General features: G+C 44.0%; 1 protein-coding gene and 1 long non-coding RNA gene across 3 annotated transcripts in view; one reads left to right on the top strand and one right to left on the bottom strand.

The window, feature by feature from the left end:
- Nucleotides 1-7,694: 7,694 nt before the first annotated feature.
- Nucleotides 7,695-11,030, top strand: LOC120097185 (uncharacterized). The gene is made up of 2 exons (XR_005494428.2): nt 7,695-7,901; nt 10,893-11,030. It is a non-coding gene; the product is annotated as an uncharacterized LOC120097185 (long non-coding RNA).
- Nucleotides 11,031-11,222: 192 nt separating this feature from the next.
- Nuggc (nuclear GTPase, germinal center associated) overlaps nt 11,223-18,158 on the bottom strand; it is a 44,271-nt gene continuing 37,335 nt past the window's right edge. For both annotated transcript variants that reach the window (XM_039093929.2, XM_008770806.3), the window contains exons 15-19: nt 17,159-17,297; nt 15,837-15,945; nt 15,204-15,340; nt 12,482-12,572; nt 11,223-11,570 (exon numbers count right to left, since the gene is read on the bottom strand). In XM_039093929.2, coding sequence (XP_038949857.1) covers nt 11,425-11,570; nt 12,482-12,572; nt 15,204-15,340; nt 15,837-15,945; nt 17,159-17,297 — 622 coding nt within the window. In that variant the 3' untranslated portion in view covers nt 11,223-11,424. The remainder of the gene's footprint in view (nt 11,571-12,481; nt 12,573-15,203; nt 15,341-15,836; nt 15,946-17,158; nt 17,298-18,158) is intronic.

The raw sequence follows: 18,158 nt of genomic DNA, 5'->3' as shown, positions 1-18,158 counted from the left end.
GCATCCACTGTGCCTGAAATGGACCTTTCCTTTTTTTTTTTTAATTCATGAACCTACACCAACCTGTTTTAAGAAGTAAGGAAAGCAGACAGACTGGACAAAGAGGAGGAGGTAAAATCTAAGCACAGCCCAAGTGTGGTGGTTTGAATGAGAAAAGTCCCTCATTGTCTCTGGCACTTGAATACTTGGTGGGCACTCACTGCTCAGGTGGGTTTGGGTGTGCCCTTGTTCGTTCTCTCTCTCTCTCTCTCTCTCTCTCTCTCTCTCTCTCTCTCTCTCTCTTTCTCTCTCTCTCTCTCTTTTTCTCTCTCTCTCTCTCTCCACTGCCCTTTCTGCCTCCCTCCCTCCTTCTTGATTCGGGTTCAAGATGTGAGCCCTCAGCTTCTGCTCTGGTGTCACATCCCCACTGTTATGGTCGCTGACCCTATGGAACTGTAAGCCAAACAAACTCTTTCCTTGGCCCCAGTGTTTTATCACACTAGTGGAGAAGTGATAAGAGGCTAGCCAAGCCCTCCTGCACCCTCTGTAAGTAAGACACTGATTTTAGGCAGGGGCTAGTTTGATGCATGAGGCCCACAGACAGACATAGGACTGTCAAACTGTAAGATTGCCGGAGGAATCTGTGTATTGTTTTAAAGCCAGCAGCTATGGGCCAGGACACTTTCGCCCTTCCCCTCTTGTGTTTCTGACTTGTCTCAGGATAAGATTTATCTGTACTAGCTAGTTAAGTCTTTGCTATTTTTCCTTTCTTCTTGCTGAGTAGTATAACATGTACATGGACCCACAATTTGCTTACTTGTTTATTTTTTATAGGTATGGGTGCGTACCATGCTTAGATGTGCACCCATGCATGCAGGAACCCACAGAGGCCAGAAGAGCCTTTGGATCCCCTGGATCTGCAGTCACAGATGGTTGTGAGCCAGCTTGGCGGTGCTAGGAACTGAACCCTAGTTCTCTGAGAGAGCAGCCAGTGCTCTTCACAGCTGAGCTGTCTCTCCAGCCCCTGTTTATCTCTTCTTTATGGGCGTTCCACTTGTTTATTATCTTGGTTGTAAATAAAAGCTCAGGCTCCACATATAGAGGACAGCAGTACCTGGGAAGGTAGGCTTTCCTTCTTAGTGGGCAAGGACTTAGGGCAGCTCAAGTTCTCTCTCTCTCTCTCTCTCTCTCTCTCTCTCTCTCTCTCTCTCTCTCTCTCTCTCTCTCTGTCACCTAAGCTCAAAACATCCAGGGATTATAGAATGGCTCAACAGGCAAAGGTGCTTGCTGCCAAGCCTGATGCTGATGACCCAAGTTTGATCCCTGGACCCCACATGCTGAGAATTGACTCTGGTGAATTGTCATTCTACTTGTGCATGCACACTGTGTTGCACACCTAAGTGCACACACATGCAAAATGAACAAATAAGAGAGTTAAAAAATGGTTGACATTAAGATAAAATAATAGTAAAAATCAGTCCAAAGCAGTTTTTTCCCCAAACCACGAGTTTATGGTAGCTTGTCACCTGGATCCCGTGCTCCATCACCACCACTATGAGGTAACAGGATGCATGGTGGAAGGTTAATTAGGCTTGTCCATAGCTAAGTCTGCGAAACTTAGGAAAAGTGGAATCTGAGTGTTTGATATGAAGAGATAATGTTTTTGCATCATTAGAACTCTCCATGGCAACCTCGTTAGTTCTGTGTTCCTGGTGACTAGCCACGTCAGACCATAAGCGCCGATTGAGGGCTCCCTGTTTTCTTGGGATTACGTCTGTCTTGTGTGTCTTATTCCAGCACATATCCCAGAAATGGACCCAGAGGAAGTAGAAAGTCAACACTTGCTGGACTTGACAAGCAGCGGCCCTCAGAAGGGCCCTGTGAAGAGAAGAGTAGGTCTCTAGCCAGGCAGCCTTTCCAGCTCTGTGGTTGTGGGTAGTCATGAAACTTCTTTGAACCCAACTCTCCCAGTCTGTGAAACCAAGTTCCTAGTTTTGGCTTTCCTGTCTCAAGGGCATTTAGGAGAGAGAGGCTCTTTAAAAATATGCTCAGGAATCCCGAAGCTTGGCCATAGCTATTACTTCTCAAAGTTGACAGCTCCTGACAAATGAAATAGTAATTGTCATGAGTGTCTCCACAGTATCCAGATGCTGACAGCTGGGGCTCACTCCAAGTCACGGAGGCAGGATCCTCTGCCTTGTGGCGCTCCCTGCTCTCTACCCAGCATGAAATCTGCCCAAATACCTGCTTTGTTCATTCCCTAGAAGGTGTGTGGATGATGAATTGCAGGAGACAGTCCATGTTTCCCAACACTGGCCCAGGGTCATAGGCAGGGAGCATCCTCCCTGGACCACGTCTGGGGACCTACGTGGAGCTCATTGTATTGTCAAACTTGGAGATGCAGGGTACTTTCTAAGGAGTGTATCTCAGAATCAAGATGACTTAAATTTTGCTGGGGAATTAGATAACAAGATGTTTGCAATGCAAACAATTTGTAGTTTGTAGCCAAACATCCAATCATAGGAAACTAGTCAGAACAGAGATGCTGGGCCAAACCCTTAAGCAGAGAGTGACGGGGCAAATGTAAAACAGACACCAGTGCTGGGATGATGTTCCTGCCCATGGACAGGATGTGGGATACCAGACTTCCCAGAGCACATTAAAAAAACCTTACTTTACATGACTCTGAGTTAATGTAAGCCATTATGAGTTAAAGATGGGCAGAAGCATGGAGGGGGGCACAGAGCCCCTGAACTCTGCACTGACAAATGCATACGGGATAGCATTTGTTTACGTCTAGATTCATCTGCTAGAAACTGGAACCAGGAGGCCGAAGGGTCCAGAAGTGGGCAAGAAAGGGGCAGGTTCCACTCTGAGAAGAAATCACTCAGAGGTTTTGGGTTGCAAACATGTCTCAGAGCTGTCATGGGAAGAAGGTTCTGGGTTTTCCTGAACTATCCAGGAGGAAGATGAAGAATTTTCTCCACATGCAAAAGACCTGTGCATTGCTTGTTTTTTCTGTTGTTCTGACAACATAGCCGAAAGCAACATAAGAACGGGTTTATTTTAGCTTGGGATTCCAGAGGGAGGGTCCACAATGGTGGGATGGGCTGATTGCACTCCATCCACTCACAGGAGGAGAAATAAGGTTATAATGCCTCAAAGCCTGCCCCAAGTGATGGACTCCCTCCAGCAAGACTGTGTCCTACGGGTTCCATAAACTCCCCCAGGCTGTGCCATCAACCAGTGTTCAAATAGATTAGTCTGAAGGGAACATTTCTTGCTTAAACCATATCATCCTGTTTCAGCACCGCGCCATCTAGAACTGGTTGTCAGGACCAAAAAGTCCCACCAAGGGCTTTGTGTGAGCACAGTCTGAGACTGCGTTCCCAACAGGATTACCACACCAGGGGTCTCTTACATCATGTGGCTTGTAGGGCACAGTGACCTCTGACGCTGCTCCCACATCTGAAAGAAACTTGTAAAAAAAAAAAAAACCCTCCATTGTGCTGAGAAGTCACTCACAACTGACTGTGCCACTTAGTTCACTGTGGACAGGAAGAGAAAGAACACTCCATACATGTTTTTAGTAGCAACGAGAGTGGGAAATGTGATGTCCTGCAGACGTGATGAGCCGAATAGTCAAGTCATGTCAAAAGTACCATGTCAGGAAGAAAGGAAACAAGAAAAAGACAAAGATTGAGGAAGAATGACAGAAACAGAGGAAGTTGCACAGATACATTTTTAAAATAGAAGGAGCTGGGATTGGCAGTGCACGCCTGTATTCCCAGCACTTGGGAGGCAGAGGCAGGCAAATCTCTGAGTTCTAGGCCAGCCTGACCTACAGAGCCAGTTTCAGGATTACCAGGGCTACACAGAGAAATCCTGTCTTGAAAAATAAACTAAATATTTTGAAGAAAGGGAAAGAAAGAGTTGTGGATTATTGTCTTTCTCTTCTTTTCTGAAGCATAAGTTACAGTTGGTGCAAAATGGAAATTTTTTTATTTAGAGTTTATATTTATCAAAGGGAGGCTTGAAAACATTCTACTACTTAAAAAATAAGTCAGATAGTTTTTTAAGGCTTACATAATAAGCAAGAGCTTCCCTAAACTCTCAACTCTCACACCAGAAACCTGTTTCCCACTGGCATTCATTCCTACCCCTTGATTGTTACTTTTTATGTTTATCTCCTGTGTTTCTAAAGAAGAAGAACAACAAAAACCTCAGACTGGGTTGTGGCATGAATCTTGGCTTCTCTACATTCACAGAAATTGTTTTCAAACATATCAGAGAGGCTGGAAGGATTGCACAGTAGTTAAGACCACATGCTGCTCTTGCAGAGGACCTGGGTTCTGATCCTATCTAGTGTCCGCATGGTGGCTCACAACTGTCTATAACCCCTTCCCGGGGAATCCATGCCCAGGGGATCCAACACCTTTTTCTGGCTTCTGCAAGTGTCAGGCACACAAATGGTACACCTACACACATGCTGGCCGATTTAGTTGCTCTATTGATGTGGCTTTATAAAAGAATGTGCTTGATTGGGCTTACAGTTTCAGAGGGTTAGAGTCCATGATGATGAAGCAAAGGCATGGTAACAGGAACAACTGGGAGTTTACATCCCAATCTGCAAGCAGAGGATAGAGAGACATTGGGAATGGTGGCTGTCTTCTAAAACCTCAAAGCCTGTTACCACAGACATACTTTCTCTAACAAGGCCATACCTCCCAATCCTTTCCAAACAGTTCCACTATCTGGACATCAAGCATTCTATATATTAGCCTATAGGGATCATCTTTAATTAGTCCACCACAAAAGCAAAGCAGTTATACACTAAAAATAAATAGAAATACAAAATCTATCAGTAGAATATTTAAGGAGACAAGAATCCTTGGAAAGATAGTACATGATTCTTAGTTCTGGAAAGAGAAGGCATGTTGCCTACAGGAGATTCTTTACATGGATTCTTCTCTGGGGAGTCCTCTCCCTGCTACATCTCTTAAAGTTGGGCACAGAACCAGTTCCACTGCATGACTGATCTCCAAGCTGACGGCAGCATCCCAGTAGGCTATGGGTACATTGCAGAGGGTTGAAACCCAAGCATTTGGGGCTGACATTCCAAGCCCACACTGATGGCCCTGCTAAGTCCTACAGGCTTCCAGGGCTAACATTCCAAGTCTCAGCTCAACACAGGCAATCACACTGACTCATATTATTGTAAAAGCCTGACATTTGCTCATAGACCACAGAGTGACTCCCAAGCTCTCCTTCCAGCCTTTAGCCTTTGTGCCAAATCCTTTATGATGAAGAGGGCATGGCACTGCTCAGGGACTGGGGTAGGGATGTCATTACCAAGATGCCTCAGGTCACTTAACCTTCAAGGACACAACAGTTCTCTCTCAGTGGGAGCTCAAAATGGAATTAAAAACAGGGCTAGAAGTCTGCCACGCGGCTCCCAGCTACTCAGCTGTCAGAGTCCACAGTGAAACTGCCTTGGCATGTTCTGGGAACTGCTGGCCCTGGAGGAACTGGACCCAGTGCCTCTCTATCTGTTCTTTCCTCCCCATTTTTCCATCATATCCTGTGTTCTTTTCCAGAGAAAGCTTCTTGCCTTCAGCACATTGCAATAGGTCTCTTAGAATGAGAGGCTGAGCTCAAAGAGGTGACTTGTGCAGGTGACCAGGCCAAGGTAGGAGCTTAGTCTGGGACTCCTGACTCTCTCTTTCCCTTTGCTGTCTGAAGTTGTAGTTGCAGTGGCAGTGGCAATGGCAATGGCAGTAGCAGTGGCAGTGGCAATAGCAGCAGCAGCAGCAGCAGCAGCAGTAGTAGTAGTTGTTGTTGTTGTCATTGTAATTGTTGCTGTGATCAAATACCTAACAAAGAGTTTCTTTGGCTTAAGTTTTTAAGTTACAGTGCACTAAAGTGGGGAGTCATGGTGGCAGGAAAGGAGGCAGCCGCTCACTGTGTCCACCATCAGGAAGCAGAAAGGTGAATGCTGATGCTCATCTCCCTTCTCTTCTTTGCTCGGCTCAGATCCCCAGCCCATGGAATGGTGCCACAGCATTGGTGATGACTCTCCTTTCTTTAGTTAACTCACTCTAGAAACTCCTTCAGGGACACAGGCTTTCCCCGGCATGACTCTAGATTCTGTCAAACTGACAATCAACATTAATAACTGTCACACTGAAAGACCCAGAGTGAAGACCTCAGACCAGTAGCAAGGCTGCATTGCCCTTCCTCTCAGACCTCTAAGGTAGAACCTGCGCTCAAGCAAGACTCCCTGACAATGTAAAGGACTGGCTAAAGGCCCATACATTGGTTATTCTCTCTTCTCTGTGACGAAGTAGCTGACAAGAAGCAATTAAGGGAGAAGAGATTTATTTTGGCTCATGGTTTGAGATGATACAATTCATCATAATGAGAGGGCATGGTGGGCAGATGACTATGGTGGCCAGAGCTGGTGACAGCTGTACACTCATATCTCAACATAACAAGAAGCTGAGAAAGGTCAACCAGACATAGTGGTCAGGCAATCATCCCCAAGGCCCTGTCCCCTAATAACTTGTTTCTCCCAGATAGGCCCAACATCTCAAAGTTTCCATAACCTCCCCCAAACCAAACACCCCAAACTCCCCAAAACAGCAAAAGGTGTTCAATCAGGTGTGCATGTGAGGGGCATTTTACATCCAAACCATAACTGTGGATAACTTCATCACACCCAAGAGTAGTTGATTAAAAAAACCCTGTGTGCTTTTGTGTCTAAAACCTCTCAAGTTTCCCACAGTGTAGAAAGAACTAATGACGCTTTATGGCGAGAGAGAGAGAGAGAGACAGAGAGACAGAGAGACAGAGAGAGACAGAGACAGAGACAGACAGACATTTACTCTCCAAAGCAAGTGCTCACTATTCCAGGTAAAGGGGTGAGTGGTGGCATGAGGTATGACACTCGTCATTGTTCTCTCCCTCTCTTTCTTTATAACTTTATTTATGTATGTCATGAGTTTTCTGTGTGCATATATAGTTCATGCCAGAAGAGGGCATCAGATCCTATTATAGATGGTTGTGAGTCACCATGTGGTTGCTGGGACTTGAACCCAGGGCCTCTGGAAGGGCAGCCAGTGCTCATCACCACTGAGCCATCTCTCCAGCCCCTTGTTCTCTCTCTTACCAATGCAAAATTTTTTTTTGACTCTTGATTAATCACAGGCACAACCTTTTCACCTCTTGACATTGAGAACATGACTGTTGTAGAGGAGAGAGGCCTGAGAGGCTTTGTATATGTACTCTCCAGTGCTGAAGACCAAGGTTTTCCTCAGCTGTGCATATCCAGGGGTGTGGCTTGGCAGGCAGAGGCCACAGATCAGTGCTCCCCACATGCCCTCATTCCCTGCCATTCATAGATGTGATATGGGTTTACAGACATCACCCCTCTTTCCTGAAAAAGCGTTGTTTCTTCTGGCTTACCTCTGCCTGTCTCATAGAGCCATCTCCTGGTCTCCTCTAAAATTGCGATGCTTTCTGGACCCCAGTCTTGTACCCTGGCTCTGCTAATCAATCACCCTTTACCTGAAGAGATAATACCAGATTTCTTAAAATATGATATTAACCTTTTAAGCCAGCCACCCATATCATGACTTCCCTGTCCCTATTTCAGAATCTCCTTGAGCCACTTGGTTGTCAAATCAGTCTGAAATTCTTTCTTAGATGTCCATATGCCTCCTTATGTCCCATATCTTCCTGTTTGTCCCAGTCTGCTAGAGGATCCCACCTCGTGGCTGACAGCTCCTTGTTGCATTTTAAGGTGGGTAATAACCCTAATGCCAGTGCCTGCTACGGTGTGAAAGTTCTGGCTAGCGTTACCCTTGGCTTCGGATACCGTGAAATCATTTTAATCGAGAAGAACTAAGGCGGAGAAGGAAGAGGTAAACCTTAGATTCGCCCACAAGCTTACTTGGCCTGTGGATTACTGAGAAGTATATTATTTAGTTTCTAAAACATTTGGAGATTTTTTTTCCAGATTTCTGTTATTGATTTCTAACTTTTTACTGTGGTCAAAAATATAGTCTACATGTCTTCCACTCTTTAAAATTTCCTGAGATTTATATTATCACTCCATAGATGTCTGTTCAACAATGCTCAATGTCTACTAGAATTGCATGTCACTTTGATATGGAATGTGATGTTTTATGTCTTAGTGAGCAAAGCTGAGTGACAAGTCCTCAAGCCTTACATGTTCTTGCCGTGCTTCTCCACTTGTTCTACCAGTTATCAAGAGAGAGTGTTGAGATTTCCAACTATAATTGTAGATTTAGCCATTTCTTCCTTTAGTTTTAATAAGTTTTGCTTTCTGTATTGTGACGATTCATTAGCTATATAAGTAGAATCTTTATGTACTCTTGACAGGTTACCCACTTCATCACTATATGATAAGCCTTTTTATGCCTAATAATATTCCTCTCCTTAAATTTACTGGCCTGATATTAATAACAACCTTAATAGTAACAAGGGCAGTGACCCCATCTACACTCAAGACAGTGACCACAAGCTAATCCCATATTGTTGTGCCTTTTAGTATTATGAACTTGCAATAAAAAAATCTTGATATTTAAACTTTCAACTTATTTGTACTTTTACATTAAATTGGATTTCTTGTAGACATCTTTAATATTTATCTAATAGTCTCTGCTTTTAAATAAATTTTTAATAACATTTACATTTATCATGATTATATAATTAGGTTTTAATTCTATCATTTGGTTACTTTGTTTTTGCTTGTGACATTTGTTTTTTTTCTATCTCCCCACATTTGCTGTGTTATTTGAACATCTTATAGTTTCTGTTTATTTCCTTTAATAGCTTACTAGATATATTGCTCTTTTCCCTTCATGGTTGCTTTGGGGTTTATGTCTCTAACTTATCATACTCTGCCTTAAAATAATATTATATAATTGTAGTATTATGTTACTCTATATAATATAATCTGACTATGCTTGCAATATGCAGAAGTAAAAACAAAGGACCAAAGGGGATTCATTTGTCCTCTTTTCCAGACTAACATTTTCACCAAAAATGTACAAGAAAAAGAGAGTGGAACTGCCTATACCTGACTAGCAACTTAGCAATTAAGGCAGTGGCCACAAGCTACATTAAGACATTGACCCCAAATTACACTCACATTGTTGCCTTTTTCACTAACATGAGCTTACAACCTTAAAAAAAGTTTCTTTATGTAACACAGGTGAAGCACTTCTGCTACTTCAGAGAAAAGCACTCCTGGAAATGAATGTCAAACTTAATTTGATACTGTTTTTATGAAGTCCATTTTACTTAAAGTGATGAATAAATATATTGATTATATGTGATTATAGAATGGATGCTTTCTTGAAAAAGAAACTTTTACTTCAAACTACTATTAGTATCTGTGGTCAATAAAGAGATGAACCTTTAGGGGAAAACAAAAAATGTATTAAATTTGTTTTCACAGCTTCTAACTACTTCAGGCCTTTCCTGATGACACTGCTGAAGGTATTAAGAAATAAGAGTTTGTGGTATGTGTGATGAGAGGTGTCAACATTTAGAATATCTGCTTAACCTGAAAACAAGTATTTTGAAAACACCTAATAGTATTAAATCATGCACTGGTCTTTTTTTTTTTTGACCCAGTTGGTAAGATATATTTGCCCACTTAAACATACAAAGCCCGGTACCATCCATCCCTTAGGAACATTGATAACAACCTGTAAATACACAGAGCAGAATCTTAACGTCACCTGCCATGGCTTCTCACTCTCTCCTCCTCCTGTCCCTCCTCTCTCGCACTGGTCTTTAAAAATGCATTCACAGTACAAGATAAGCCAGATGTGGTGCTATACATATGAAGTTACAGAACTTAGGAGCTGAAGAAGGAGAATTTCTAAAAGAGAAAAGACAAAAGACCTGCTTTTTTTTTTTTTTGCATTAGATAAAATAATGGATTTCACTGCTACAGGTTCTGGTTCTCTCTTGAAGATGGCTGAGGGAGCAGAGGGTCTGTGAGGGCAAGAATTGGCATTTTAATAGCAGTCCTATCATAAAGGGCTTACTAATTACTAGTATAATTTGGGGAATTCTTATAGCATCATCATTAAGAATTAAGAAACCATCTATTTGTTTTTATAGCATCACTACAAGACAGTACATCTTCATTGTTCTGCAGAAATCTGCTCAAAAGCGTAGTCTAATATCTAGCAATTGTTATATATATTTAATAGTAACAGGAAAAGCATATTAATAGCAGGAATCTTTCCTCAAATGTAATATCTTTGGCCTTGCCTAGAAGAATAAATCCATCATGGTTTTACGGTCCATGCTGAACCATCTTAAGAAGATCACTGGCTAGTTTTTAGCTTCTCCAAAATGTTTCCTGGTCTTTTACTGTAACAGAATTTGAAAACAAAGTTCAACAGTTTTGTTTCAGCTCCTACACAGCAACCAGCCTTTAAGAATACCATTCTTGGGTGCTGGGAATATGGTTAAGAGGACTGGTTGCTCGTGAAAAGGATCCGAGTTTGATTCCCACTCCCAAATAATAGCTCACTATCATCTGTGATTCTGATTCTAGGTGATACAATGTCCCCTTCTATCCTCCATAGGCACCAGGTACATACATGATGCACATAAATACATGCAGACAAAACGTCCATATACATAAAAAATGATTTTTTTCAAATAAACTACCATTCTTCAAGACTGCAGAATTGAAGGATTAACAAACTGACAAGTTAAAAACACCTATATTCCAGTTGTATAGCTGTCAATATGAAGTGGAATTTTCTTTAAAATACCTACCAACAAAGCACACATAGGGGTCCAACTGACTTCTGTTTAGAGGGGAACCGAGCACCAGTGTTTATCTCTCTGCTTTTTGATTGCAGGTGACGTGAGCAGGACATCGCACTCCTCTGGCCATCGGTCCCCTGCCATGATGGACTCTTTAACTCTGAACATAAAACCCTTCAGTTGCTTGTCCCAGTGTATTGTATCACAGCCACAGTAAAGTAACTAAATACCTTGGTCTCGGGTTTATTTGCAGGGGGGCAATATTGTCTCTTTCTCAAAGTCTCATCACTAGTGAAGTAGGAAATAGAACCTGGTACCTAAGGCTGAACTTTGTAACTTTCTACTTGACATTTCAAATGTGTATATAATTGTCTTCAGTGATTTATAAGATTCTTGTCCTTATAGCTTAAGAGTCCACTCTGGAAAACAATTTTTTGTTGGTTTTTGTTTATTTTTTGCTTTTGGCTATGATACCAGAAATAATGATGTAGCAGTTTTGTGTTATATAGAAATTCCAAATAATGAGGAATGGTTTTTATTCTGTTTCAAAAAAAATTAGCAATAATTCTGGTTCTTTGGCCTCAGGCCTGTTTTTATCTCTTTACATCTAAGCCCCTCCTCCCTAAACTAAAGCTTTGTTCCATGGGGGCCTGCTTTGCTGGGGGACATTCGCAGGAGGAAATCTTGCATGCCCCTCCGCAGTTGTGCGTTTTCAGCGACCTCCCTCAGGCTTCTGTGGAGCTTTTCCATCTCTTTCTGTTCATTCCGGACATCTGCAGAGAAGCAAACATACATGTGCACTCAATATCCTCTCAAGAATTCCTCATGATGAAACCCTCAGCAACCCTGTCACTTGTAAAATCTAGAATCATCGGATAATCCTATCCCCTTGTTTTACAAATAACACAATCAAGCCATACAGTGTCTTTGTCAGCTGAAGACTTATTTCAGCATGGCTCTGGGGAGGTCACTCTTAAAAGGAGCCTACCCTTTTAAAAGCCCTAGGAGGGTGGAGCGCTCAATGCAGTTGTGGGCAGGGATGGGGTAATGCCACATTCTCAGGGTCTTGGTATATCAGGAGAATCTTTTTCCTCTATCATCAGGAGATGGAATCCTTTCTAAAGAGGTAGCAACTGGGAAGAAAGGGTTGTGGAAACCAGATGGTGGGTTACCAGTTGCCAGCTACGGAAACCTGGGAGTGAGCTTACCTAGGCTGAGTCTCTTTTTCTGCATCTGAAAGATGGAGCACCAGCTAGTATTTCAGAGGACTTGGGAGAATTACACAAGATGGCACCCACCAAGTTGAAGTACTTGTCTTTGCTGGTGGGTGTGACAGTTACAGTCATTGTCTGCAGAACTTGTCCAAAAAATCCTCACCTTGATATCTTTTGTCTTTAATTTTTTATTATGCATTTTTATGTATATTTTTGATTTGCCTGCATATGTGGGTAGCGTATGTGGGCAGTACTATGGGGGTCAAAAAGAGGACATCAGATCTCCTGAGACTAGAGATACCGGTGGATGTGAGCTGCCACGTGGGTGCTGGGAGTTGTACCCAGGTCTTCTAGGAAAGCAGCCAATGCTCCCAACTGCTGAACTACTTCCCTGGCCTCATTCTGATATCTTTAAATTCAACCAGGGATTACTACACAGTTGCCTTTCATTGAACAATTTTACTATTTACCAGCCAGCTCCTTGTAGAGTCCATCTCCCTGGGGTGCAGCAAGGGTTAACATGGTAGTGATGCTGCCTTTGACCTTCTCAGTGATTCCAGGCTGCATGACAAGAACATCAGATCAGTTAGGGTGAAGAACCTGAGGGAAAGTGAGTTATATAAAATGAACCTCACTTGGTCCCTTAGATGGAGATGACCCAGAATCTGGTTGCCCAAGAATAAAGTCAGGTTGAAGCATTTGGGAGTGTGCTAATGACCCCAGAAGTTTTAGCAGAAGGACAGAGGACAGCAGTCCCACTGGCTCTGCAGCTCTTTCTTGCCTGTGAGAATGCATGGCAGGCTATCTTTTGAAGGTTGGCCAACTGAATCTGGAGCTAAGGAAGCGATGCAGCATCATTACCCACAGTCCTCTACTGCTTGAGTCCAGAGTTGGTGTCTGTTACCATTGCTCCAAGCAGCATATCTTGTTTGATAGGACTGATTCTTCCCTAAGGCCTGAAAAATGTCTTCTTGCTACTCTCAACCCTTTGAGCACCTAGAATAAGTTTCTTCCCTCTTCTGTTTCTTGTCTCCCACGGCAAACACCAAGACTCCATGGTGTACTCAACTTCTGAGGCCAGCTCTCCCCATTTCCTGCCCTTATTCCTCTTTTTCAATGCTGGAACAAGGGCCTCTACCTTGAAGAGTTAATTAAGCTCAGTTGGCCTCAGCATCATTCTCCGTAAGATCAGACAGTGGGAAAGCTGTAACTCCTAAAACCAGATGCAGTTACCTCATTGGAGACAAAGCTGCAAGCCTCCCAGTTGATCAGTTTAGCAGAGATTCATCAATTCAGTGAGTAGAATAGTATTTTGCTCTTTAGCCTGTAAGAACACTGTAAAGGAATCCATCTGCTTTTGTTTTTAGTTACTCACTTAGCTAGCTGGGTAGCTCGTTCCACAGGTAGGTGGTACATGCCCTGGCACACAGATGGAATTGGAGGGCAACTTGCAGGAGTCAGTTCTCTCCTCTCACTAGGTAGGTCCTGGGAATTGAACTCAGGTCGCCAGGCTTGGCAGCAAGTGTCTCTACTTGCTGAGCCATCTCATCAGCCCAGAGGTCAGTTTTAAACATTAGGAACTCTTCTCACATTGAATGTGTAGAAAACCAAATTCCATTCATTGTGTAGAATAAAAAAATATTTAAATAATTAAAGGTTGACTAATAATCTTGATTTTGAAAAAGATTGGGGGAGGAGGCACATGATGATCTTGCCCATTATTATCTATGTACATTTCTGGAATTTAAGCTACAGGTTAAACCCTGGACAAATGGCTGAAATGTCTATGTAACAAAGTGAACCTGGATGCAAGGTTCTCCCAGCATCCCTCAGCCCCTACTGCATGAGTCCTGAGTCGCTATCTACCGCAATGCCTCAGGGCCCTCCTGACTGGCATACTTCTCCCCCTGCCCTAAATTCTTCAGCCCAGGGGCTAGGTTGTCCTTCCCCAAGCTACCCTTCCCTATATAATCCAATTACTTTACCTGATCTATTTGTCTACTCTCCTTTGGGCCACCTTGTTGCTGGTTCCCCTCCTTCTCCTTCTCCTTCTCCTTCTCCTTCTCCTCACATGGCTCAGGGTCATGACCACTGTGGACTCTCCCAGATGTCCCTGCCTCTGCCTATGCTCTCCCACGTCTGTAACATACTTCCTCCCAAACCATACTTAGGAGCAGTCATGTTCTTTCCTTTCTGTTTCTTTTTTGCACTCACATGTACACATGGCTAGTGTGCTGGTCCCTTTTTGGTGGCACTGTTTCATTGGGCACCTTCTGACACAATTCCTACACACTCAGTGGAAGTTGGTTCTGGACTGTGATACAATGTTAACTGACTGGACTCAAACAGCTGCTAATAAGCAAGATAGCTCTCACCTAGTCCAAGGGAAGGAAGCTCCACGCTTTATACAGCAGAGACGGGTTTCTAAACCTGAAGTAGGTGGAGTCAGGAAGAAACAGGATCCACCATCCCACTCAGGGAGGTCAGTGAAGAGTTATGGGATGCTGCCACTAGCTAGCTTCCTCTGGTGGGCAGGACAGAGGTCAGCCAAGCCTGAACAGTGGCAGACACCTTGGGAGCCTCATATGGCTAGGGAGGGGCTAGACTAAGATGAAGATCTTCTATCACTTGGGAGGGAGAAGGTAGCAAACTAAGAGACCTAAAACCAAGACGAAATTGCCCACATACACTTAGGTACAAGAGGACTTTTAGGAACCATTCCAGAAACAAGTGGACTCAAACTTGAATCTGTGCCAGGTCCTACTACCCACTGACCTATGGTCATATTCTGACATTTGCTTATCAAAATTGTATGGAGCTAAGCCATCTTCCTTATTAAAAAGAATGCATAGAGAGGATACAACAATGGTACCAACCTCACAGACATGCTAGGTGACCATAAAGATGGGAACACCCACCTAACTCTTACGGTCTTACGCTCTGTGGATGACTTTGCAGAGAGGGATGGCACAGGAAAGAGCAGAAGGAGCTGTGTTTCTAAAGTCACAGTCCTGTGACACAGCACCAGTGCTTGGTGGTAGGGAAGAAGAGACGCTGAGCACTGTGGCCATATGCTAGGCCCGGTGCAGAGGGTACCCAGCTCTTCCCGGTCCAGCTGTCCACTATTTGTCCTGTACCGGCTTCCCACCTCTCCTCCCCAGGGCTGGACATCCCCCTGCAGATGCAGAATACCTTCAGTTGTCGAAACTGGTGCCACATCCTCTCTTGGGCCCTCTCAAACAAGCCTTCGGCCACCTGCCGCTCCACCCCTCTCCTAATGGCGTCCTTCATTCTCTCACATGCTTTCTTGCCAGTGATCTGAGCTGCCTCTGACCAAGAAAAGAAAGTTAGCCACAGCCACATGACAGCCAGGACTTGGTGAGAAATCTGTGGTATCAGAAGAAAAACCAGGCAAGCAAGCAAGCAGGAAAGCACCTGTACATGGACATATACATACATGTTGAATAATGACACCCGAGATTTAGATTAACTACCATTCAGAAAACCTAAGGACTGACTGAATCAAGCAGGTTACAGACATCACTCCCTAACTCAAAAAGAGCCTGAGGGTTGATCCCTGAGCATTTAAAAAAGGTGCAGAAAAACTTCTTCCTAAGCTACAGCCCAGGGGCTCAGGCGACAAGTAGATAAACGACATCCCTCGATTCCTGTGCCCTGGCAATTGTTTCAACATGTAGGTTGAGAGCGTCACCAGAAGTTGATTGGAAAGGTGAATTCTTACAAAGAAGCAAGCAGAGCAGGAGGCTAATAGAAAATGGAGGGTTCCAGAAACCCAGGAAGTGGAAGTGCCTCCCTGGGGACCACCTTCATAGCAGGGCTTCAGGTCATTTTGGATGGAGCTGGTGACAGACTCATAGATCTTCCTCTTCCTTCGGAGGATGTGGCTCTCCAGGCTTCCCAGGATGGCACTTATCTGAGAAGGCATGTTAACACGAGGCCATTTGGGATGGTTCCTCTGACAGAAGTACTCGGGTGTGCCTATCTGCACAATACCCCATTCCCCTGCCTCACGTTAGGCTCAACTGTTGTGATTACAAATATTGTTGACTCCACCAGATCTAGAATAACCCAGGAAACAAGTCTCTGGGCATGTCTGTGAGGGGTCATATCTATATGATCTATATACTAGCTGATCTATATAAGTCATATATCGAATGTGGGTAGCACAACTCCACTGAGTGGTGTCCCAGACTACACCAAAAAAAAAAAAAAAAAAAAAAAAAACCAACAACAACAACAAAAAACAAGTTTACAACCCATATTCAGCACCCACTGCTTCCTGAATGTGGGTGTAATGTGAGTAGCTGCCTCCATCACTTCCCCTCAGTGGACTGCACCCTCAGACTGTGAGCCAAGATAAACCCTTCATTCCTTAACTTGCCCTGTTGGGATTTGATGGGGGAGAGTAACTCATACAGCCACCCTCATGTCACGGCCAGCTGCCAGCTCCTCGTGCGTAAGGGCTCTACCCAGAGGATTGTTATTCCCTAAAGGAGTCCCATAGAACCTAGACTCTACAAACCACCCACCCCGTAAGTCATCCTAACTAGAGCATACATCTAGGAAGCCTTTGAGATGACCAGGGATGCCAGTGTGATTCCTAGTATAGCCATGTGATTCCAGCTAGGCCTGGAAGAAAGTGAGTCACAGACAAGAGCCTGGAGTTGTCAACGCTAGCAAATGACCTAAAGTAATAATGATGATAATAGGAATAGCAACAATGATGATAATGATGGTGATGATGGTGGTGGTGGTGGTGGTGGTGGTAGTGGTGGTGGTGATGATGATGATGATGATGATGATGATGATGATGATGATGATGATGATAGTAATAATAATAAAGGCTGACTTTAAGCTTTGCTTCTTTGGCTCCTTCATGAAACTGGCAGAAATGATGGAGCAGCAAATGACCATCTTATTATGGGATGCACATTTTTATACACTTAAGTATTCTGTGAATATTCTGGGGTCTGAGGTACTTTACCACCTTGGGTGCTCCTATTCATTGCTTCTCCATGGAACAAAGCTTACCTCGGTGTCCTCTGCCTCCATGGTGGCTTTAGGACCTCTTCTCCCATCCCTATCCCTCCATGGCTCCTCTTCGCCATCCTCTCTGAGGAACATACCTCCTGGATCAGGAAGCTTCTCTTGTAGCCATCATGTTTCCAGCCACTTCTAACCCCAATCTCTGCCATTCTCTTCTCCAGGGACTGCTTGAAAGCATCTATGTGCTGCATCAGAGCAGGGGCAGTGGGCTTCCCATCCCTACAGAAGAAAGCAGTATAGTAGGTTAAGTGACCATGGTGGCGACTGTACAGACAAGGTGAGCATGAGGCAAGCTGATTACCCTCTATTGTTTTAAAGAGAAAAGCTGATGCAAGCTAGCAGTCATCGGATCCCCATAGTGTGCCAGGCACTGGGCTATTCAAGGTTTTTGGCCTCAAGGCCTATGTAGTCAGTGTGATGGTGTCTGTCATAGACGAGAAAATTGGGGTACAGAGGGGAGGGTTGGAATGCAAGAGATAACACAACTAATAAGAAGCAAAGGCCAGGCTCACCTTAAAACTCACTGTCAACTGCTAGTGCCTGCATCAGGGAAGGTGGGGCTTTGAGCCTTCAGGGTGGGAGGGATGAAGGGGAGTGAAAAGAAGAGGTTATCCCCTTCAGAATATCTGAGAAAGAAGAAGCAGCAGGCTACAGAGAAGAGACCCTTGGCTTTGAATCCTTGAGTTTTTCCATGAAATGGTGACAGTTCTTCATGGTCTGCCTGTTTGTGTGTAAAGGACCAAAGCCACTCTGTAGAGTTCAAGAAGCATTTGACAATGCAAACACATGCCTATCAGCACCACAGAGTTGGCTGTACTGAAAGCTGTTCTAAGTCTCTGTGATGGGGTGGTGTAGGAGATGGTATGGAATGACTCAACGTTTAAAGACTGGTAGGGATGTTCGGGGACAGAATGCTGTACTGGGAATCTGGGGAGCATATTTCTGTTGATGGAGGAAAGAGTTAAAGGTCAGGGGATGAATGGGCAGGGGGAAGGGACCATGCCTACAACTCGTTCAGGAGCATGCACACAGCAGAAGCAGACAGCATCCTCCCGGGACCGCTTTCTTTTCACACTCAGG

The sequence above is a fragment of the Rattus norvegicus genome, chromosome 15 (genome assembly GCF_036323735.1).
Source record: "Rattus norvegicus strain BN/NHsdMcwi chromosome 15, GRCr8, whole genome shotgun sequence".
Classification (NCBI taxonomy): domain Eukaryota; kingdom Metazoa; phylum Chordata; class Mammalia; order Rodentia; family Muridae; genus Rattus; species Rattus norvegicus.
The sequence above is the reverse complement of the archived record's forward strand: the minus strand, read 5'-3'. Positions and strand labels throughout refer to the sequence as shown.